This window comes from Vanessa tameamea, chromosome 9, assembly GCF_037043105.1.
Source record: "Vanessa tameamea isolate UH-Manoa-2023 chromosome 9, ilVanTame1 primary haplotype, whole genome shotgun sequence".
Taxonomy (NCBI): Eukaryota; Metazoa; Arthropoda; class Insecta; order Lepidoptera; family Nymphalidae; genus Vanessa; species Vanessa tameamea.
In genome coordinates, this window is record NC_087317.1 from 10,763,747 (window position 1) to 10,787,519 (window position 23,773).

Consider the following 23,773-nt stretch of genomic DNA (forward strand, 5'->3'; position numbering starts at 1 on the left):
GGTACATAGAGTTTTTTACGAACAGATGACTTTTGGAAAAGACACCAGACTTAATTGGAATACTTATATTGGAAGCAATGGGCATTTTATGCTTAGTGACATGACTGAAAATAGGTACAATAAGAACAATACTTTTCTGTTATAAATCTAAAACCAAGTAGATTTATGTATTAAATATTTATTTATAGTAACCACTTGTTGCTTATAGATTATCTTGGTTTCAGAAAAAGATCGCGTGAAGATGACACATGTGAATTCATGCCTCTGTCAAAAAGAATAAATAACTTGCATATAAACAACAACTTGAACAGTCCATCCCTTTCTCAATCTTCTGATTCTAGTCAGAGCAATGGAATTAATTCAGATAATGCAATTTCGTCTCCTAGCCCAACATCAGATAGAGAGAGGAGCCCTAACTATGATCCAGGAATTAATTCCTCAGATAGCAGATATTATTATGAAAATAAATTATTATTCGAATTGCATTTAGAAAGAATACAAAGAACTGGACAGCAGTTCCCTTTTTAATTAGGTATAGAATAGTGCATAAAATGAATTGTGTACCTGTATTGTTATGCCTAGGTGTGTGTATTAAATTAAACTTTATTTTTAACTTAATAAATAATGTTTAAATTACGAAATGTTTTACTATATGCCCAATAAAAGTAAATGTAAGGTGGAAATAGCGTCATACTTATTATTAACAGAGTTGACCTCATTTATAATTTTGCAGCTGCATTTTTTTCTCATTCTAAAATCTAAACAGTTTTCATTCACCAATCACGTTAAACTATTTGTACGCCATCTGGCGACAAGTTTGTTAAACGCATAAACAGTAATGGCGGATTTCATTTGTTGTAAAGAGAGGGAACGTCGATGTTTATGTGTCGTTTTATGGAAATCTTAATTATACTTAGTGATCTAACAATTAAAATCGTAATTTTTGTGTAGCCGTGAATAATTTGTATCTAAAAGGTAAGTCGATTGACAGACATTTATCTTGTAACGTGTGAATATCCATGACCTTATTTCGAAAGCGGTACTTTGCTGTACCGTTAGTCGGGACGCGTGGCCGTCCCTGAGTGTTGATGCGAGAGTGCCGCGCGAGAGGGCCGCACAACCCCTCCTCTCGCGATTTTCCTGGCGGTGGTGGAAGGAGTCGGGAGCGGGAGTGATTTGGTATATAGAAAACATATGGAGGGGATCCCGCATCTTGGTGGGGATGCGTATCGCCGCGCGTGATGGACACTCAGCTGGGCCAAAGGAACTGGTAGGGGTTAACAACCTTGCACCTTCCGTATGATCCGCCCACCATCATAACAATCTAAACAAAAGATTTATGAATTAAAACGTATAAAATACACGATATTGCGTAACTGAACTCGTATAAAACGCCATTTGCAAGAATTTCTTTGTTTCAATCGTATGCTCCATTTGGTCTGACCTTGTATCAAAGTTCAAATTGTTATTTTTACATCTGGTTGGCCTTGTATTAAAATTTATCTACATCAAGTAACAACTGTTAAAACGATAACACAAGAAATGAAACACTGTATTATATCGCGATTTTTTTATTTCTAACAAACACTTCATGCACTATCGTAAATAAAAAAAACGAGAATTAATTATTGAAAGTTTACAAACGCACACACACATGTCTAAAGAGGCAAATAACAAGATGATTACCCAACTAACAGGCTTCCTACAGTTATTGAACCACAACCGCACCTCGCCGCGTCTTGTGAAAGTACAGCAAAGAGAAAGTGAGGATCACGTTAGAGCTCCAACATACACTCAAACTGTGCGCGTATAACTAACTCACCAGTCGAGTGTTGGGCCAGCATAAAAACTTTCTTTAACCTACTTTCCTATAGTCGCGATCATCTTTCGCCTCTCACCGTCGTTGAATTAATTTCAGTGTGCCATGTTTGGTGGTTGGTAGTGGTATGTGCCCTACCATTGAGTTCCCTGTAGTCCCGTACGTTCGCCGCGGTGGTGGGAAAGTGTCGTGGGGATACGGTGGTCGTGAATGACTCAAGTGGGACAGTGGTTTTTTACTTTTTTTACCCGCTGATGCGGAAAAGTGGACTATGTGTGACATGCAGAAAATGCCAACAAGAGATGATGATTCTTGGTAGGCAGACTTCTTCATATGAAGTGCACCAGAATAAATTATTACCATCAACTATACACAATATTGTTTGCTATGGGTCAAGATTATACATACTAATAATTTACATTGACATATAATATGGAATTACAAAAATATTGCAAAACCATTAAAGTATCATTCACATCCACTGATATTTTTATAATCCTTATATTTAGATAAATTACAGTAAACTGTATTAAACTATATTTAAAAAATATATATATTAATTTAAGATATTATTGATTTAAAAAAATAATTTTATTGTTTTTTGCCCTCAGTGACGAAGACTCTGAGATGAATTTTGCTGCATTCTCAGCAGTGGGAAATGCTGGGACACACTTTGTGACGACTGGTGGCCAGTTGCCCGTCACAAAGTTGCAGCAAAATGTCTCTAATAACGGAACACTATCTCAGGTAACTATTCAATTGTAAAATTTAATTTCCTATTAACAATATTAATTGAATAATTCGAAAAGCACCTATTCCTTTTATTTCTTTTACCTGAAATTTTTGACCCACCACTACTTTTATCTAACTTTATAGAATGAATTAAATAATAAACAATTTTTTTAAAAAGGTAAAATAAATAGTCAAAGTACATCGCTTATTATAGAGCCAAGATGGCTGAAGCCGAGTGGCTAGAATCTTGAAACTGAAGTTTAATTATTCAAACAGGGCAAGCACCGGTGGGTTTTTAATTTGTTATTAATATAAATTCATCGTATGCTTGCCCATGAAGAAAACGAATGTGAAGAACCAGCATGCCTAGGGATGAATTACTGCCACATGTTTATTCACATTTTGCACTGGGCCAGCATCATAGAATAAGTTCCAAACATTCCGTTACAATGGGAAGGAGGTTATTGCCCAACAGTGGGACATTGACTGGCTTTTACTAACTTACTAAAGATTATTATTATATTATTTATAGATATAAATGTTCCAATCAGTTTATTCCTAATTATGTTTATATCCGTTCCAAAACCTTTTTTCAGGAAAAATGAAATTGAAAAAAAATTGAGACTTTTAATGCTTCTAATTATTATTTACTAATCAGTATATTACTGATATTGATGAAACGATAATGTTTATATATTATAAATTATATTTATATTTTTATTATGGAATTAGGGTTAAGAGCTCTACATGGTATTTTTAATTAAAAATATATTCATATGATATATATAAGAATAGACTAAAGCAATACAGTTGCAATCAATTCAATTTGTATTATAAAATGAATATATAATATTCGATTTTTTTAAATATATAATATGGTTTGTCTAATAAAATAATTTCAAATGTTTTGCTGCATAAGTGATTATGCAACAATAGTTACTTAAACAGTTATATGGCTTGTATGGTCACAACTTTCACTTAGTAATAGAATATCGTGTGAATTTTAAGTATTGAATGGTTATCATATTCAGTCCTAAATTTTAAATCTTGCAACTTAATTTTAATTCAACAACAACAGTCCATAAGATTAAAAACAAATTTGTATACATATTTTCTATTGTTTTAATCATAAGGTATCTAATATACGCTTTTTTTTTTTAAATAAATTACCATGTTAACTCAATTGTTTAAATGTCCCACGAATTCATGAAGGAGGTGGATCTCCTAAGGTCATCCTTTTATGGAGCTAAAATACATATTATGTATTTTATTGTTTTTTAAACAGTTTCATATCAATGTCTATTTAGAAATGAAGAGACCGAATGAGTCTTCCTAGTATATTTATAATTAGCAATACAATAGTGGAACAGTATGTCTCTCAGGTGGTGGGCATGGTGGGCGGGGTGAACATGGGCGAGGGCGTGCAGTACGTGCGCGCCATCGACGGCGGCGCCGCGCTGCAGGCCGCGCCGCAGCTGCTGTCCGTGCCCATCGCGCTGCCGGGCGCCAAGCCGGGTAACGCTCCCTGTTATATATCCGTCGCGTCCCTGCTGGCGTTTCCGTTCAGGGCGTGCATGGTTCGTCTGAAAATGTCTGGTATGCTTCCTCTACCCATATAGGCGCTGGGCTATAAAACCAGTTACGTCGAGTAAGCTGAGGCTCTCTAGATAAAGCACGTTAAGATGAACTCTGGCTAGTGTATTCAAATTAATTGGCGTCGAGATATAAAAAAACATCGTCGTACTTTTTATGAAAATAAGTTTATATGTAATCAAAGCCAAAAGTGTACAGCTAATTAGCTAAGTGTTAGCTAGTTAGCTAAAACCTATTATTAATATTTATATTATTATTTTTCTACTATTTTCTAAAATAAATAAATCGTCACCAGGTGACCCGCAATCGACCGTACAGATCCAAGTCCTGAGTCCAAACCTGACACTCCAGCAACAACAACCCAAGTACCAGATGCAAATACCTATTCAAGGCTTCCAACAAGGTAACAAATGCCGACTTATGTGCCCCTAATATTTAAATATATTTTATAATTTTTGTACAAATTATATTTTTTACAATATTTAACACGAAAAAAAAATGTTACAAAGGAAAACTTATCATCCACCAGCCACCCTAGACTTGAATGAATATATTTGGATAGCTACTAGATAACACTGTGGAAGCTTATTTATTTATTCAAATTTACGTATATTTTGCAAATAATTGTGTGACAATGGTATTATACAAATCCAAATGAAAAAGTATTAGACTGCAGATTTCGATTTGCCCAATTTTATTGCAAAACAGGAAATGCAGCGCAAGCTCATCCTGTATCGTATAACTAACTTCTATATTTGCGACAACTAGACTCGGCAAACCAGATTGCGCGAGTAAGTCGCTACGTGTAACCGGAACATTTGACACACACGCCATGAGTCACGATGGATGGAGGTCGCGGCAATCACTTACTATTTTGACTAATCTGTTGTGACTGTTGATCACGGGGTTTTTTTTCATTTGGTATAGATGCTCTCTTGAATGAACTCGACAAATATAAAATAATTGTCGTATACTTGATTGCAGGAGGAGCAGTTCTCACAGTAGCATATTCTCCAGATGGCAGCGATGGCGGAGGAATTCAGCTTATAGGAAACACATTACCTGAAGGTACAATTCATATTAACTATTTAAAAGAAAATATTTATACATTAAACAATAAAAAATAATGTATTATTCAATATGTTCAGGTACATTCAGGATGCGATCAGGTGATTAAGATATCAAATTATTGTGATTTAACAATGTTTGTTGCACTCTCATTGAATACACGTTGAATAATAATAAGTATTGTGTAATGCACTGTGAAGTAACCCCCATGGAGTTGGAACATATTTCGAAAAATAATATTTGTCCATTACCCACCGCTACACCCTCATTGGCATTTATACACATTCAGACCACGGCAATTATACAAAATCAAACATTCGTAATTTAAAATTTCACATTCTATTCGATGTCCTAATGACCCATCGATTGTTTTTATTTGTTTTGTAATACATTGATTTCTCGAATGTAACAAGTATTTAAAAGTTCCATATTTGTTAGGTCTCCAAGTACTGGCAGCATTGCCTCAGGAAATGCAGCTTATTCATCAGCAACAAACACAAGATAATAAAGATCAAATACAGCAGAACATACAACACCAGGTATTTTAATAACAATAAAATAAATCTGCTTTTTAGTTTAACGTCTTTGCATATATTTCCTGGTATGTGTTGCAAGCCCTCTTTAAATTTTTTGCAAACAACTATCCAATACGACTCGCGCACCATATATTGTACGTTGATGGTACTAGGTATGAAAATACTTCACCCGAGTCTCTACAACAACTGTACAAAGATTTAAGTCAATAGAATGTGTGGCTTGGATACAAGAAAATGATCATTTTATTAATTTAAGTGCATATTAATATAATACATCTATGTTTAAATTAACTTTCTGAGTAGATTATTCTATTAAAATTTTAATATGAATTATTAATAATGATACAATGTTTATAACAGGTGTACATAACGCCTAACAATCAAATAATCATCAACGGCCCAGATACAAAGACGCTAAACAACAACACGAGCGCCAACAACAACAACACTGATATCATTATCAAGGAGGAGTGCGAAGAAAATAACGATGACGTAAGTGTTTTAAATTAATGAATAAACAAAATTGAAAATATATTTCTACGAAACAAAAGCTCGACGTCTCGGCAACCCTGTTAGATCGAAGTTGCTTTGTGAACAACCCACAATGTATTGTTATTTAATTAATCAGCAGAATTCACTTATGTATATATATATAACACTAGAGTTCATAAATAACAATAGTTTGAATTTTTATACTTAATGTATGAACAATAACTAATTTTTTGTTTAACAGGAAAGTTCTCAAAGCACCGAAGCAAGTGATAATAAATCATGGCAATTGGGAACTTCTTCTCAAGATATCGTTAAATATCTCAACACATTACCACCACAGGTAAAATAACGAAAAGTAATTTTTGTTAATATAAATTTTATGTAAGCTTTTAGTTTAGATATAAGTCATTTAGTAAATAATGTAGCAAGTGATGATTTAAATTATTAAAAAAAAAGGAAACGTAAAATTAGAACTAACTGTTTTGTAGGTATCATCAGTCAAATGTTTATTTTTTACGAAAATACCCAACACAGACATTATTCTTTGCAGCAAACCTTACCTGTCTCACTACAGCAGTTCTTACGACTCAATCCTACTGAGATTAAGAAGGACGAAACTCCCGATGTAGAAATGACAAATGTAGAAATTAAAAAGGAGGTTGTCACTGAAGCCGTTTTAGATGAAGGTCGGTGATTATTATATTTATGGAACAAAAAGAAAGTCGCAATATAATTTTTGTTGTGCTTTGTAAATTTTAATGTAAAGAATTTGAGAATTATTTGAGAATAACCTATACTAGTAAGAAATAACTATAACTATACCATAGAAAATATCTGTAACATATTTTATATGATATTTGTGTCATAACCCTTGATTTTATTCTAGATGGTACTATTCGTATTCAAAACAAGAAGAAAAAGAAATACAAGAAGAAGCCACCTAAGCCCGCAAGGCCAAAGCCTGGTCAAGTAGTTATAGCAACTGCAGCGGATGGAACTCCCATTTACTGCTGTCCAGAGTGCAACATGGCTTACCCAGAAAAGAGTCAATTAGAAATGCATCTTTCTGTACATAAAATTGAAAGGAGATTTATTTGTGGGATTTGTGGAGCCGGGTGAGTAAAATATTACATTTCGACGATAAGAATTTCATCCGGGTAGGTACCACCCACTCATCAGATATTCTACAGCCAAACAGCTGTATGATTATTAAGACGAATTGGCGATGTAAGGAATGGTTTATATTTCTTGCAACGCCATTGTCTGTGGGCGATGGGGACCGCTTACCATCAGGTGGCCCATTTGTGATACCATGTAGATATTTTCTTGAAATTTAAAAGAGTATTCTTTTCTGACCTATATTTTACGTTTACAGTTTAAAGCGTAAGGAGCATTTGGAAAGGCATAAGCTTGGACACAACCCAGAGCGGCCCTACGTTTGTGGGGCCTGCGGGAAGGGCTTTAAGCGACGCGAACATCTCAACCTGCACGCTGTCATACACTCCGGCGTTAAGACCGAGCTCTGCGGGCAGTGCGGCAAAGGTAGCTTATGTTCCTTGATCTAAGATAAAGATGACAAGAGCAGAAATTATAATTCTCATTGTCTTTTCTTCACATTTCACATTTTGTTCCATTAAACATGAAAAATAATTCATGTATCGTGTATACGACGAGACAGTAGATGTTAACATTTTTTTCCATTATTTTCATTATATTAATTTGTAGGTTTTTACCGCAAGGACCATCTCCGTAAACACACGCGGTCGCACGAGACCAAGCGAGCAAGAGACGAGGCTAATAACGATGTGATAGAAGTTAAAAACCAGGCTTCGTCACCAACTCCCAATACTTCAAATATTTCTACTAACACAAACACTATTTTGCCAGAGATTACAATTCATGTAAGTTAATTTTTAAATAAAGCATATATACTCTCATTATCTCTCAACACAATAATATAGCACTTAACACTTCAGTGGCAACAGTGACTAGGAGGAGAAGTGAATGAATGTGACCGTGATCCGCAGGTGCCGACGAGCTCGAACATGGCGATGCCGGTGCAGATCAACATCCCGCAGCACGTGATGTCGTCGCTGGCCGCCGCGCAGGTCGCGCACGACGCGCACAGCGACGCGCACGCGCAGCTCGACGCGCTGCTCGCGCACCACTCGTGACCGTCTGCGTGAGTACCGCTCCTTACCGACGCGCCGCTCGCGCACCACTCGTGACCGTCTGCGTGAGTACCGCTCCTTACCGACGCGCCGCTCGCGCACCACTCGTGACCGTCTGCGTGAGTACCGCTCCTTACCGACGCGCCGCTCGCGCACCACTCGTGACCGTCTGCGTGAGTACCGCTCCTTACCGACGCGCCGCTCGCGCACCACTCGTGACCGTCTGCGTGAGTACCGCTCCTTACCGACGCGCCGCTCGCGCACCACTCGTGACCGTCTGCGTGAGTACCGCTCCTTACCGACGCGCCGCTCGCGCACCACTCGTGACCGTCTGCGTGAGTACCGCTCCTTACCGACGCGCCGCTCGCGCACCACTCGTGACCGTCTGCGTGAGTACCGCTCCTTACCGACGCGCCGCTCGCGCACCACTCGTGACCGTCTGCGTGAGTACCGCTCCTTACCGACGCGCCGCTCGCGCACCACTCGTGACCGTCTGCGTGAGTACCGCTCCTTACCGACGCGCCGCTCGCGCACCACTCGTGACCGTCTGCGTGAGTACCGCTCCTTACCGACGCGCCGCTCGCGCACCACTCGTGACCGTCTGCGTGAGTACCGCTCCTTACCGACGCGCCGCTCGCGCACCACTCGTGACCGTCTGCGTGAGTACCGCTCCTTACCGACGCGCCGCTCGCGCACCACTCGTGACCGTCTGCGTGAGTACCGCTCCTTACCGACGCGCCGCTCGCGCACCACTCGTGACCGTCTGCGTGAGTACCGCTCCTTACCGACGCGCCGCTCGCGCACCACTCGTGACCGTCTGCGTGAGTACCGCTCCTTATCGACGCGCCGCTCGCGCACCACTCGTGACCGTCTGCGTGAGTACCGCTCCTTACCGACGCGCACTTGCACCTGTAAGGGTTCTACTCTTGAAACTATTCGTTTAAGTCGGCCCACGAAAAACCGCAGAAGACTGTAATCGCAAAGAAGACAAATAACCTTACTCATAAATTCCAGTTATAAGAATTTTTCATTTTGTTATTTAATTTAATTCATTACAATTTATTTTAGTACAAATAACATAACAAAAACGTACTAAATAGCAATATTTTTACATCAACTAAAGGTAATTTTAAAAATTTAACAATTAAATTATAAGTTATGTGCTTATAAAAATTGCCTTTGACATAGTTGTTCACAATTATTAGAACATAACTGTGTATATTATTAATAAATCTATGTTTTTTTTCCATAGATATGAAGACATCTCTACAGAGGCGAGCGGACCCTCCGCGTAGACATCTCTAGTAATTTTAATCGAATGAAGGATAATATTTTATCCTATTTTAATTACATGTACCTATTGATAAAATTATTCGATCGTTTTTAAAGTCCACTCAAATCGTTGTCCAAAATAATGTATTAATATCTCCATCTCGTAACATTTAATATTCGATAAAAGCGTTTATGTCGTTATTATAAAAATATCCTTTTTAAATACTTTTTAATCATAAGTGTGTTGACATTTTATCGCTATAAGGCCTTGCTTATGAACGTTGTCGAGCGGGTGTTTAGTTAAACACTAATATGTCAGTTTTATGCAATACTGGCGTGACATTCGAAAGAAGACAGCATCATTAAAGTAATCACCCTCTAAACAACATTTATAGGAAAAGCTATTAGTATTTTCTGCACGTCGTAATAACAGAAATAAGAATCGAAAATGTTTTACAAACAATTTAAATGCTTGCTATCGTTTACTTGTTGTTACTTAACATGAAAACAAAGTCATTTTGTTGTGTAAATATAGTATCATGTCAATCATTAACGAGGTAAAACGAATAATTTAATTTAAAAAAATGAATATGAAATACAAATGAATACATCCGGCAATGAATTGTTGAATGGCAAATGTTGATCGCTCCGAGAGTCGATCAGCTGCAAGGAAACAGAAGACGATCATGTAAAATATTCGTAAGAGAAAGAACATATGGACTGAAATGTATTTTTACATTTATTATATAGACTTAATCCACTCGTTGAAATATCGAAGCATCGTTCTAAGTAAATAGTTATCATACTCGTGGATTTCCAACAAAAGTTTAATTTGATGGAGTTTACTACACGTTTTAGTGTAGTTTACCGTGAAGACAACTTTGGCAATTTGTATTTATGCTTAGCGCGGTAGGAACATTAGGCAATGTCAGCCAATAAAAATTAATTGTGACAGATATTTTCAATTAATATAATAATCACTTATGAACGGTTTGTCCATCAGGGCACTTTTAAATTAGGCCTCGTAACGTCGACAATTCTACCATCGGTAAGCAAAACGAATCGTTTCTTAGGTGTATGTATTCATAGCTGTTATAAAGTTTATCCAAAACGATAGTTATACCATACAATAACTATTCGACTATGGCAAAGTCAAAGGGGACACGGTTGTAGCGAATTATGTCTATGTATAGCCTATTCCAATGGACGTAGGAAAAAGATAAACAAACCTTAGATGTACGTATTTCATGCGATTTGCTAATAACTCGGCTATGTTGTGCACTACTAAGAGTTTACGATTAATATATTTTTATTTTTAATACTACACTAGTGCACTTAACCACTAATTTCAATTTTATTCTACGTCGAAAATTCCGCTAACAGTTTCGTCGACGTTGAAAACGCCATTTATTCGCAAATCCGTAGTGAATATCATAGATTAATCAAGCCCTCGACCAATGATATCGCGGCAATTGGCTGTCAAATGTTTTGCCAAATATATTTGGCTTTTTCCTGTTATGGTTGGAATAGAGTATAAGTACGTGTGCAACGGTGTTTGTATGTATGTTGATCTGCATGTTTATCTGCTAGAATTATTTCGCTTGATTGTATTTTCAAAATTCGCTCGCGAATATTATCAAATTGGTAGCCTAGGTATTTTATATTTTTCTGCACAATGACCATGACTTTTTATCGTATGCCTTGGTTAATATTTTTTTAGCAGTAAAAGTACAATCGTATTCTATAAATAAAAAATATATTAAATAGAAATAAAATCGATGTCGTACGATGTGGGCTTGTACGGAAAAGTGAATATTTATCTGACAAATTACTTTTTTTGGCTGATCAATTAAATTACGCGTACATACATATCAATTCAATTATGTAATGAAACGGTTTCTATCATAAGGATTCGTTTTTTCAAATAAATGCTTTTTAATTATGATTGTATAAAACTGTAGATCTGCTTAGCTTTATAGTTACTTGTCTTTTTATACTGCTATTCTTAGACTCGTTTATTGGCGTTTGCTCTTCAATTTTTGTATGACAGTTAAGATATTCAATCTTTAAAATAACTCTGTAAATATTTAAGAAAAACTGCGATTCCTTTTAACATAATGTAGCCGTGTTTTAAAAATCAGTCTAGATTTCACATCTGTTAGACTTAGACCGTATTTGATTTATAAATATGAAATTCTTCTTAAACAAACTCCTGGTGAATTAGAAGTGATTTTAAGCCTAAGGGGTCCTTTTTAATCCTTTGATAAAAAAACACTTATTACTAAAAACTACAACATGTAGTTTTGTCTTTAACATATTATGTATATGTTAATGGTTCCCATGTTACATAAGCTCTGTGGTGCTGTTACGGTTCAAGCGTAGCAACTGTTGCGGATTGATAAATGTTGCAGTCGATAAGTCGCTACTATGGAGTATTATGCACAGGTCCACAATACTGATTTATATATTTTTTATTTGATTTGATATAAACAAATTTTTAATAGCAACAGTTGCTATGCTATAACCGTAATAGCCCCACTGGGCATATGTGGGTTAAATATCATGTCATGTGCAGTGTGTCAATAAAAGTAATTGTAATGGAAGTAATATTAAGTCATATCACTTTTGATTATATAATATCAGTTTTTAAAATCGATAAATAATTGCATCAATTTTACCGTAAAAAGTAAGTTGGATAGTTGAATATGTCTGAAATAAATTGAGATCGTGTTACTCTTTTAAGTAATTTGAATGTTTTTGTAATATTTTATTAAATAAAGTATCTTATTATCTTCAAAATACAATTTAATTTATCGGATAAAACTTTATAAAAATATCGTTTTTAAATTATAATACTAGAATTTTGATTATAAGATACTTAAATGACAATATTGGCTGGGATCTATTATGCCTAATTAGAAATTTGCCGAATTTCTAACTGCGAAGATTTTATCAAAATGGCAAACTCTAATAACTACTAAACAAAATGCTAAAACACGCATAAAGCAAGGATATAAAAAAAGGTTGAGTAACACATTTACGTTCAGACTATTCTTGTATCTGTTCTATTTTTAAAGTATTGTACGTATCGCTACGTTTATTAATTTAAGTTATAACCTTCAAAATGACAAAAAGTTGTTTACACACCCAACTTTACATCACAAGATATTAACACTTCAGCTTTAATATAGATGTAAATTTGTTTTACGAATTATTTTTGTACTTAGTTATAAGTTTATAGGCATCTTTTGGTTCATGATTTTTATTCGGACCTATGATCAAATTGAGGTGCTCTGAGGTATTGTATTGAGACATTTTTTTTTTAAGAATTTTGTAGATAAGTTGTACATTATTAGTCGATAAAATTATATGCTAGTTCCGAAACATTCAATAACCTAATCCTAGATCGAAGAACATAATTATATTTTTCCATAATCTTCTTTTTTACTTAGTGTTGATGTTTTTTAATGTAAAGCTAAAAAATTTCTTCTTAACTTCAATTGGTAAAAGTTAACCAATTTAGATTATTATTTTTATACATACTTTTTTATCGTAGTTACAAGTATTATAAAATTAAGGCATAATAAATAGGCAATCAACTTCTTAATGGAGTTTAGAGGGTAATTTTTGTATGAAAACTTTTATTTATTAATAATGAGATTAAAAAATAAAGTCGCTGATTTCCTACGTTGTGTTTTTTTTTTTTTATTATTATAAGTTTAACATTGAACCCTATTATCTCTGTATAAAAATACTCATTTTATTAGGAAAAACTAAAAATATTTGAAACACTACGTTTCTCTAAAGTCGCTTGTTTGTACCCCGCACCTGTAAACTCCACCGTGCCACCGGTGCAGTTTTTGAAGTTTTTATTTGAGTTACTTATTGTGATATCCTTTACTTTTAACACAAACATTTTTTTCCTATAATATAATCAACAAATCACGTTGTATCCTCTTGATACACTAAGAAATGGAAAAAAATTGCAGTATGTCAATTTTGTTATTTTGATAGTTACTAACAACTTCAACGACAAGTCTCGTGCCCACGTGCACCCTGGACACGCACGCATATTATGGAGCCACCCTTAGACTAGGATAAGGATGCTGTCGGAAACTCCGCACCCGCCGTAGATCTAGCGCTTACCTGCGACCCTGCACCCGCCGATGTTCCTCTAACGGCGACGAACCAGCCTTGAAGCTACTAAGTTTGTTTGGAGAAAAATCACCTGAATCGAATAAAGCCATTTTATATCCAAGAATCCGAATCGCTCGTTGGTATGACCCGAACGGGAGAAAACTGGTATTCTACCCCTGACATTTTTCTTACTCCCGGTTTTTGCGTTTTAAACATGCCTATCCATCGTTTTTTATTGCTTAATAAATATCTACATTTTAACGATATCGACGACATCTGTGCGCATGAACTGGACCATTTCGAGGCCAATCTTTTTGAAATACAGCCAATACATCTAAACAATGAATTTGAAAGTTATATTCCGATGCAGAAAATTGCACGAGTCTTTTGGCGTGGAAAAGTTGGCGCGAAGCGAGACAGCTTATTTCAAATAAAGATACACGAAGAGGCATAAAGATTTAAAAGAATCGTGAACCTCAAACCGCCGTGTTTGAGGTTCACGGCCGTTTTGGTTGTTCATTTTAGAAATGTTTTTATGGCAGCATGTCTTTTTATTATCCTTATCGTTTTGTAATTACTTACAATGTAATATTGATTTCTATTAAAAAAAAATGCAACAGAATTTATCCTGTGATCCAAAATGTTTGGTTTGATGTTCGATTTCTCGTAAACTAAAATGCTTCTAATAGATGTAACTTAGTCTATGATAAGTAAATGAATTGAAGTATACCTAAATACACCCATTTTTTGTCCTATGTGGTGAAAATGTAGAGGAAGATGTGTTCTTTTTGTTTAATGTGAAAAAAATTATTTGTTGATAAAATAAAAACGTTAAAAAATAATAGTTTGTTTTTTTTTATTATTTTTATTATAAATTTACATTTCGCATCTCCCAATTACAGGCGAGAGTTCTCCAACGCACACGACCAATGTTAGATATATATTCGATTATTCGATGCAGTACGTTTGCATAGCAAAAAGTTACTTGAATAATGTTTGGAATGGAAAGGCTGGACACAGAAATCTATGAACGATGCCTTACTTAGAGCAAAGCGCTGTTTCTATAATTACTAAAGTATTGTTTTCATACGCATGTAAATTAAGAATACTTTTTTTAGCTTTGGTGGCTACCAATTTTTTAACTAATGATATATATTTTTTAATTTTTAGGCTTTTATAAGAATAAAATTTTTGTTAAATTGTATGTTATAGACAACATACCCCGACATAATAGCTTCGCTTATGTTCATTCAAAGCTACCGGTTTGTTTGATTATTTGAATGGTATTTGCAAATCCTCCAAATTATGGTTATCCACACGTTAAATTCGGTGTAATTCTACTAGTCGAAACAAATGTTTGAATTATTTGACTCATTTAATGTGTTACTATAAGCTGACAATTGGTAACGTAGGGTACATATTTGCATTTTTTACCATATTTGTGAAAATTAAATAAATATATTTAAACAACATTGTAAATATATTCAAACAACGTGTTCGGACAGTACCTACAGCGTTATTTAAATACGCTATTATGCTACATTAAAAGTCGCACTTCGTTATTGTTGGGTACATATGTTAATAAAATAAATAGTAACTAGGTATATCCTATTAAAATTTTCATATTCATCGCGAACTGCCCCCGCCAAGCTTTTGTTTACCACGCTGAATTATCGTATTATTATTATTATTTTCAATCACACTAATGAAATGATAATTTGCTACATAATTATAAATATATTATTGTTTTAATCGTTGCTGTAAAATAAATAAGTATAAATTTATATTGGCAGCGAGACGTCTATAAATCAAACTAATTAATGTTCATTATGAAACCGGCTAAATATCCCCATCCCCTTGTCGCGAAAAACCATTCATGGTGTACCCATAGAATGGGCCTCAACAAGTCCTCCTAAAACACGTGTAGGCTCGGCCGCACCCCCATGCCCACTCCGCGCACCGCACATGCGCTCCGCCTGCGCGCAGCCTGCCCGCGCACCCCGCCATACAACCCCGACCGTATTTCAGCCACGACCGACTAATAAAACGTGATGAAAACTCGCAATCGGGACATAAACGAGGTAATGGTTCTTGTATTACTCCTATGCGACTCCTACGTGCGTGCTCCTTTGCCCGTACGCCGGTTTCACGGTCGATGGTGTGGGAGCGCGGTTAAAAATAAAGCGCTAGAAATGTGAGACTGGGGTGAGGCAGAACGGCGGGGGTTGAGTGAGCGCCCTCCGGGGCCGCACCCTTTCTCTGGCGTTACCTGATACCGAGTACACGCAACCTTGAAAATGTCCGCGTTTTCAGATATAAACCATGAACTTCGCGCCGTTTACCGGACATATTCCGTCGGCGACGGCAATACCGACCATTCATCAGTTCGCCGCCAAGTTCGGGTACGAGGGCAGCGGCGGTGGCAGCGTGGTGCAGGAGACACGTTATCAGGCCTCGGGCAGTGGAGTGCAGTTTGCGGTGGCACCGGCCGCCGGCGTTGCTGTCGATGGGGTCAAATTCAGGCAAGCCGAGAGTGTGGTGGTGGTCAGCAATGCTCAGCCGGGGACGGTTACGTTGGCGGGAATCGCGCCTATACATAGTGGTAAGTTTGTATATACATGATTATTATTATTATTTTCTATTATCGTTGCTGTAATAGTTTTGCTTGGAAATAAAAATATTAGCTGAGTGATTCTGTAAATATAAAAAAAATAACAACAAACGAAAATAATATGATTGCAGTAAATACAGGAGTTAAATATCAGAGTATAACGGCCACCTCTTCAACCGTGAACGTGGGTAACATCGCGTACGGAGGTGGAGGGCAAGTGGGCTACGTGCAGGAGACGGTTCTGAAAGGAGAACAACGTGACAAACGGGAGTATCGTGAAGAGCTGCACCATGATCTGATGGCTTCCATGATGCAACAACACCAGGGTAAGTATTATACTGTACTACATGCGTTAGTTCAAACATCAGAAAATGTACGTCGTAATACTTTTCAATTTATTTTATTTTATTAATTTTAAGAAGGCAGATGAATAAATGGTCAACCTTTTGGTGAGTTTAGTTACCTTTTCAAATAGACTCTGATACTTGTAGGAAAATAACAAATTCCTTTACCCTCAATGCACTGAAAACGTTTGTACCTATACTTTATTCCAACCATCACAGGAAAAAAGTCAAATAAACAACATTTGATAGCAAATTAACACGACATAAGTGTTCGAGAGCTTGATTGATCTATGATATTCACTATGAATTTGCGAAAAAAATACTTTTTGAACGTCGACAAAAGTGTTATCAAAATTTTGGAAATAAAATTAAAGTGGAAATAAGTGGTTAAGTGCAGTAGTGTTGTATTATAAATAAAGATATATTAATCATAAACTCTTAGTAGTGCACAATATAGCTGAGTTATTAGCAAATCGCATGAAATATGTAAATCTAAGGTTTGTTTATCTTTTTTCCTACTTCCATTGGAATAGGCTTTATATGATAATTCTGTTTTCTTTGGTGCCTTGTACAATAAAAGTTTTGATATTAGGAAATTTCCTTTTTATTCACATTTGTACAATTTTATTTTGTAATTTAGTCTAATTGAGGAAACATTTTATAAAGTTATTTTAACAACATATTCTAAGTAGGTATAAGATAAAGTTTGACTGCAAACCTGTTTCTCTGCCAAATGTAAAGTTTAATTCATCTGCGGTTATTTTTAATAAAGAAAGACTTGAGTTTGTTGAGTCGACGGTCTTTCTAGGGATTACCCGTGACTCCAAACTTCAGTGGGGCACCCATTTGTATGCCCTAGCAGGGAAACTAAGTAGTGAAATTTATGCAATTGATTTAATGCTGATGATATAAAACAGTGTCGCAAGCGCCGTTGCAACAAGGCACGCAGCAGCTGCTGGTTGTGCTGCATGAGCCAAAGGAAGGTGCGGCACTCGCACGAGCTATCAAGCAGGAGGGACGCAACCACAGGGATCTAACCGCGCCCGCAGAGTTCATCAGTCAGTATATATATTACAAATACAGTTGAACCCCGCTAACAAGAACGTCCGGATTAATTGTTGAGTTGCAAATCGAACACCATAATTTAATATTAATGCTTTTTTATTACATAAACAAGCGATCCGTCTCCTATTTAACCATGATTTGGCTTTTGTGTATACACGTATAGCAATACTTTGGCGTTCCTAGGATTTAATATTTGTAAAACCAGCCGTGGATTGCATTATATATTACGTTTTCGTTCGGGTGCAATTTATTAATAAAATAAAAAGTATGTATAGCTATTACTTTATTTTATTATATTTATTTTTTTTATTACTTATTGGTCATAAATGAGAAATACAAATAATATAATATTGCCCACGGCTTACAAGTTCAAATTTGTATAATTCTAACTGCAAAGGTCAAATTTCATTGTTACAGTAAGTAATCCGACCGATCGTTTTGCCGCGAACGTTTTGTGAACTTTATGTAGGCATTGTTTTGATGTATCTTCTTAATCATAATCAACATTTGCCCTCTAAGCGTTTGCACCAGTTTTTTTTTAAATAATTGTTTACAAAATATTTACAAATTATACATATATCTTCATCGTCAGTTCTCTTTCTGCTAACGACAACAGGATCAAAATCCTTTTAAAAGAAGTAAATGGAAATACCGATACAAATAGAAAGCAATTCTCTTTTATACTACTTATACATCTTTTTGCCGCTAAATAATATTTTCAAGACAAATAATACCACCGGTTTTTCGTATGGATTTAACGGTTTTCCGGACAGTTAAGGTCCTGAATAGCGGCTTTTATCATTATGTGAAAGCGTTTACGTTCAATTATTTACTTAAAATAAAGTAAAATTCAGTCAAGGAAAAACTGTTACAAAGAAATACAGATGATGAGGTAGCACTTACACTTGATTATTTGTTTAAACAAATAAAAGTAGCTGCTTGCTCTCAAATTACGTATGCCTAAAAAATATTTATGGTTTTATGCAAGTATTTTTTTGAATTATGGTAATTAGGTTTTTTCGTTAAGATCGCAACTGGACGCTAAACAAAAATTTAGACAAAATGTTTATACTAATTTGGAGTATGTTGGCACTTACATAGAAGCAAGTTAATTCATTTTGATTTTAATTTTAAATACGTGATATTGTATGAAGTTCTTAAAACGCTTCATTTTTTCCATAGGTATAGGCGATGTGACAGACAGTTCGACATGGCAGACATTAGGTGGCGGGGTGGCTGACTATCTGTCCGCGCTACCGCTACCGCTGCACCACTTGCTGAAATACTCAACTGCTGCAGATGGCAAGCGAGAGGAGCCCACCATCGTCACAGTCGCTACCAACTCATTACCACCTATTTCTACATTGACTTCGGTAAGTAAGCATAACGGATAGCCAAAATTTTCCACATTACTCGAAAAACGGTTCCATGTTATATTGAACGTTATTTTAGAGCGATAGAAGGAACATTACAGATATTAAGTTAATAATTGCTTTTGTTATTCGCCTACGTTTGCGTTAAAGTAAAAAAAATCGTAAATTGTTTGAGTAAAACATCTACTAAATTCAACTGATTTGTAGTGAAGTTTATTTTTAACTAGGTTCCGACGAATGTAGTGAATAGCGTAGTGGTTCAAACAGCGACGATCGTGAACCCGACTACGACTCACACAACACAGTCGAACCACTCAGTCAATGTGAACACCATCTCGATCTCTAAGAAGAAAAAGAAGAAGAAAGCGCTTAAAGAGAAAAAACCTCGACCGAAACCTGGGGAGATACGACTGACGACTGCACTTGGTATGTGTTATTCTATTTTATTGTTTTGATATCTTTGCGAAAATTGGCCAAACACATTTCATCTATTCATTTCGTTCCCGAAATATCTTTAATATTACATTTTTTTAATGAAATGCTCCCTTTTATTGAATTAAAGGATCGTTGGGTATGTCATCTCCCTGGCTGCTTATGACTATTTGTTATATTTTCAGACGGCAGCACGTTATACTGCTGCCCGGAGTGCCACATGGCGTACCCCGAACGAGGTCTTCTAGACCAACATCTCGTGGGCCATACAATGGAACGAAGGTATGTATATGCTATTTTTTAAGTTTGTTTAATGGAAATTTAATTAAGAGATAAGATTAAATCTTTGAATCAAATTAAATGTTTATATTTAATGTCCTCAAATTATTCCTTCGTAACTGACCTCGGATCCAAACATCAATTTTCAGGAAAATGACGTCACAGAGTGATATTATATTTTAATCCATTATTTATATACCCCTTTAATAAAAACCACATAACACCGCCAGGTTCATCTGCGACATCTGCAATGCTGCGTTGAAGCGTAAGGATCACCTCACACGACATAAACAGTCGCACAACCCGGAGCGGCCGCACGTGTGCTCCGTCTGTCTGAAGGCTTTTAAGCGCAAGGAGCAGCTCACTCTACACTTTATTATACACTCGGGCGAGAAGAGGCACGTCTGCAACGAGTGCGGGAAAGGTAAAACTAACCATAACTCACAAATACTGACAAAGCAATCGAGGCATAGACTCATATAAAACACATATAAATAAACTTATTTTTCAAAGTTAACTTTAAAGAAAAAAAATTAAAGAACCCAAAAATATTTTTATTTATTTATAATTGAAAGACAGACGAATGAAACGGTTACCCATTGGTCAGTGTGTAGCCTTTGCCCATAGACGCTGGTATAGTGAATTTATAACTTCTTACACCGTGAATGCGCCGTCAACTAAATTTTAATTAAACTGGCTCACTCAGACTTTACACTAGAAAACAGTATTACAGTATAAGAAGAAGTTGGAAGTGTGAACTCTCCCGTGCCTCGGAAAAGTAAAGCCCTGCGTCTGAACTCTTCCAGGTCGTTACGAATTTGCCATCACAACGTATTATGAGAATGAGGATTAAAGTAGAGTAGGATTAAAGAAAAGTACACTGACTTCGATTTGCGCACACATTTGTGTATGACATATCCTGCGTAGTTGGCTCGTCTCGCTCGAAATTGGTTGCGGTGACCGAAATCAAGACTACATTATTTAGTATAAGAAATATAATGTGTGTTAACAGAATACGTGATACTATAATAATGTGGGTCCAGGTTTCTACCGCAAGGACCACCTGCGCAAGCACACGCGCTCGCACATCGCGCGCCGCGTGAAGGCGGAGCTGTCGCAGCAGGCCACCGCGCCGCCGCTCTCGCAGGTAAGCGGCGCCGCGCGATACAGCGGCTTTTGTTACGTTTCACATCACTGCATAATCTGTACTAATATTATAAAGCGGTAAAATTTGTTCCTTTGTATGTAGGAGGTAGTCTCCGGATGTAATGATACAATTTAAAAAAATGAAACTGGTGGTAAGTTACATTACTCCTGAGTGCTATTGTGTTAAAATTATATTTATATTATATCATTAAAAAAAACTAATAAACTGGACCCGTGCGAATCTCGGGGGGATCACTGGTAATATATACATAACAAGCCAAACTTTGAATATTGTATTTTTCCTCTATTCCGACTCGTAGACGTTTAAGTGTCGTATCCACCACGCAACGAATGTTAACTTGTTAGGTTAGATTAAACCGAACCCGCTGGTGGGATCCTCTTTTCGATGGCGTCCTAAGCTGTGGTTCGGCGTCACAGGAGACACTCTTAGGACACGTAATCCAGAAAATCCAAATGCCAGATGAGTATTTTATGGGTCAACAGTTACAGTCAGCTGGGAAAAATGCAGAAAACTGCTAGAAACGTAACTGTCTCATTGGTCTCGTGGTTTTAATTTTTGTGGATTTTGGATTGGATTTCGATTGGATCTTGATGTCCCGAATAAAAATCTCAGGTCACGCCAAAAATATGAATCTTATTAAGTTGATGCAATTGCTCTCAGAGATCAGTTACCAAAAAATTTATATATTTTATTAATTTTAGTTAAATATTTCGCTGGTTTAAACAAATAACTTGTTAGGAATTCGTATTGTAACATGTTGTTTATGATCATTGTAATTGTTAATATTATATTAGAATAAGAAAAAAAACATCACACGCCAACCAATAATACATTGTACTAATTCTATTTTATTATTATTTTCAACAGCAATCGGTACCCGCGCCGCCACTGGAGCCTTCTTGACCCAACGACGAAAAGAATGACTTACTGACTCTTATCGCAGCCGCGAAAGACGCTTTTTGACAGTAGGCTGTGAAGGTATAACCAGTTATTAAAAAGGAAAAGAAAATACGTAAAAATGTTTCCAGAATATACGATTCTAAAAGTCAAGACCAATAGAGTTGTTTTAGAAATAGAATAAATTGTGCAAAATTGATTTCCGTACTTACGAAGTGAACTGCTTACGTTTAAAATGTTGATTGGTATTGTTCTTATTGTAATGAAAAGGTAACAACAAACTCGCAATATTTTTGTCGACCCACACTACACCCGATAAAGATCTTTGAAACTCCTAATTTTATAGCTCATGAGTCAACTTAAGATTTAGTTTGTTTTACAAAAATGAAAACCTGCCGGTTTCATTCTTGATATATATTTTGTATCATATATTATTTGCAATTCGCTTAAATTTTACTCCCCGCCTCTTGGACATATTCATATCAAGATTTCACGTAAGTTTTATATTTTCATTTGAACTATTTAGTAATATTGTGACTTTTCGTTAATCTTCATCCAATTACAAATAAAACATGACTTGTTACAGTTTTTATGATTGTAGATAATTATAATTTCAATGAATACTAATCTTCAACATAGTATAGTGATTAGTGTTGTAATTTAAAATGTAGTATTGCCTTTTAGAATAAATATTTTCTTCGCTCTTGATAAGAGTGTCGGGTTCAAAAATTGAAGTTTAGGAATTTTGTTGAAATAAAAACGTTAAACAGATAAGTAAAACTCATTTCAATAGGTATAATTCTGTAAATAAAATATATTATATTCATATGTAAATAGTTGCCAACGGTTATAATAATAAATTGTGATAAAGATTCAAAATTGTATAAATAATGTTTCTTGTTATATTAATAATTGGAGTTTTTCTAAAACGATAATAATACGTTAGTTTATAAAGCAGCGTTCACATTATTAAATAATAATAGTAATTGGTAAAGTATACCAGATTACTTTTATAGAAATCAATGTACTTTACATGTTTTAATAAAGTAAAGAACTTGTTTACAAACAGACTTGTTTGAGGACTAGTATTGCAGGACAGAGTAATAAAACTCTACGCCACTACAATGAAGTGGTTATATTGTACATTTGTTAAATAGTTCTACAACTCTAGAGGCGCAATAATATATTGCTTATTCTGTTTATGACTAATCGTAGCGCAGCATTAGCTTAGATTCAAGCCATAATAAAAATAATAGGATATGTATGGTATTTTAAAAATAGAATGTTATAGTTATTTATAAGCTGTTGTCTGTACAAATCTTTATATAAAAATATTATTATGGTGCGTTTCCACTGAAAAAGGGCAATTTCTGTGTTAGCAAAGTTTGCAAAACCTCAGAAAGTTACGAACAGTCAAACAAATTGAGTCAATTTTGTTTACAATGTAATATTTATTACAAAAACTTAAGATAGGTCGACAACACAATAGTTGCCAATATTCCCTTGGTGGAGACACGGCTTTATGTAGCAATAATTATTCATGCTTGTAGAAGAAGAATTTGTTACAATAGAAGACGCTCTTTTTAATATTCATTTGAATTTACTAGGTGCAATGATGTTAAGTATATTTTTGTATTTAATACTTAATTGTTAATATTAGAAATGAAGTACAAAGTTAAATAGTTCTTTGTTAATTGAAAAAAGACTTACATTGCAGCCATTATATACGATGTTGTGTTTATGTTATTTGTATTATTTTTAGTTCAATATCTTTGGCACAAATG

The 23,773-nt window shown here is 35.5% G+C and overlaps 3 protein-coding genes across 17 annotated transcripts; 2 read left to right on the top strand and 1 right to left on the bottom strand.

Annotated features, from left to right (window-relative positions):
- Positions 1-816: 816 nt before the first annotated feature.
- LOC113396975 (zinc finger protein 875-like) lies at positions 817-11,990 on the top strand. 14 transcript variants are annotated; one of them, XM_064215772.1, is made up of 15 exons: positions 817-975; positions 2,431-2,566; positions 3,903-4,066; positions 4,440-4,547; positions 5,129-5,212; positions 5,293-5,313; positions 5,651-5,751; positions 6,109-6,240; positions 6,482-6,580; positions 6,791-6,926; positions 7,127-7,355; positions 7,616-7,782; positions 7,966-8,141; positions 8,268-8,422; positions 9,664-11,990. In XM_064215772.1, the coding sequence occupies exons 2-14, from the start codon at positions 2,538-2,540 to the stop codon at positions 8,412-8,414; spliced, it is 1,593 nt and encodes a 530-aa protein (XP_064071842.1). In that variant the 5' UTR covers positions 817-975; positions 2,431-2,537; the 3' UTR covers positions 8,415-8,422; positions 9,664-11,990. The 14 variants fall into 14 exon arrangements, with proteins under 14 accessions (XP_064071842.1, XP_026490872.2, XP_026490874.2 ...); XM_026635087.2 differs by having other exon boundaries at positions 3,922-4,066; XM_026635089.2 differs by having other exon boundaries at positions 3,934-4,066.
- LOC135193431 (serine/arginine-rich splicing factor 11-like) lies at positions 8,437-13,930 on the bottom strand. The gene is made up of 3 exons (XM_064215852.1): positions 13,830-13,930; positions 8,549-9,381; positions 8,437-8,489 (listed from the first exon to the last, which is right to left on the bottom strand). The coding sequence occupies exons 1-3, from the start codon at positions 13,928-13,930 to the stop codon at positions 8,437-8,439; spliced, it is 987 nt and encodes a 328-aa protein (XP_064071922.1).
- Positions 13,931-15,755: 1,825 nt separating this feature from the next.
- Positions 15,756-23,710, top strand: LOC113396978 (chorion transcription factor Cf2-like). 2 transcript variants are annotated; one of them, XM_026635094.2, is made up of 10 exons: positions 15,756-15,901; positions 16,134-16,422; positions 16,563-16,757; positions 17,693-17,833; positions 19,023-19,213; positions 19,441-19,639; positions 19,831-19,927; positions 20,155-20,348; positions 20,968-21,071; positions 21,960-23,710. In XM_026635094.2, the coding sequence occupies exons 2-10, from the start codon at positions 16,143-16,145 to the stop codon at positions 21,993-21,995; spliced, it is 1,437 nt and encodes a 478-aa protein (XP_026490879.1). In that variant the 5' UTR covers positions 15,756-15,901; positions 16,134-16,142; the 3' UTR covers positions 21,996-23,710. The 2 variants fall into 2 exon arrangements, with proteins under 2 accessions (XP_026490879.1, XP_026490881.1); XM_026635096.2 differs by lacking the exon at positions 15,756-15,901 and having other exon boundaries at positions 15,974-16,422.
- The last annotated feature ends 63 nt before the right edge of the window (positions 23,711-23,773 follow it).

Coding starts and splice junctions, on each gene's coding strand:
- LOC113396975 (XM_026635080.2), top strand. CDS start 2,091: ATGTGTGACATGCAGAAAATGCCAACAAGAGATGATGATTCTTG. Junction 4,067..4,439: donor GCTGCCGGGCGCCAAGCCGG/GTAACGCTCCCT, acceptor AATCGTCACCAG/GTGACCCGCAATCGACCGTA. Junction 7,783..7,965: donor CTGCGGGCAGTGCGGCAAAG/GTAGCTTATGTT, acceptor ATTAATTTGTAG/GTTTTTACCGCAAGGACCAT.
- LOC113396978 (XM_026635094.2), top strand. CDS start 16,143: ATGAACTTCGCGCCGTTTACCGGACATATTCCGTCGGCGACGGCAATA. Junction 16,423..16,562: donor AATCGCGCCTATACATAGTG/GTAAGTTTGTAT, acceptor ATATGATTGCAG/TAAATACAGGAGTTAAATAT. Junction 21,072..21,959: donor CCGCGCCGCCGCTCTCGCAG/GTAAGCGGCGCC, acceptor TATTTTCAACAG/CAATCGGTACCCGCGCCGCC.
- LOC135193431 (XM_064215852.1), bottom strand. CDS start 13,930: ATGGCTTTATTCGATTCAGGTGATTTTTCTCCAAACAAACTTAGTAGC. Junction 9,382..13,829: donor CGGCGGGTGCAGGGTCGCAG/GTAAGCGCTAGA, acceptor TTGCGATTACAG/TCTTCTGCGGTTTTTCGTGG. Junction 8,490..8,548: donor GGTGCGCGAGCGGCGCGTCG/GTAAGGAGCGGT, acceptor CGCGTCGGTAAG/GAGCGGTACTCACGCAGACG.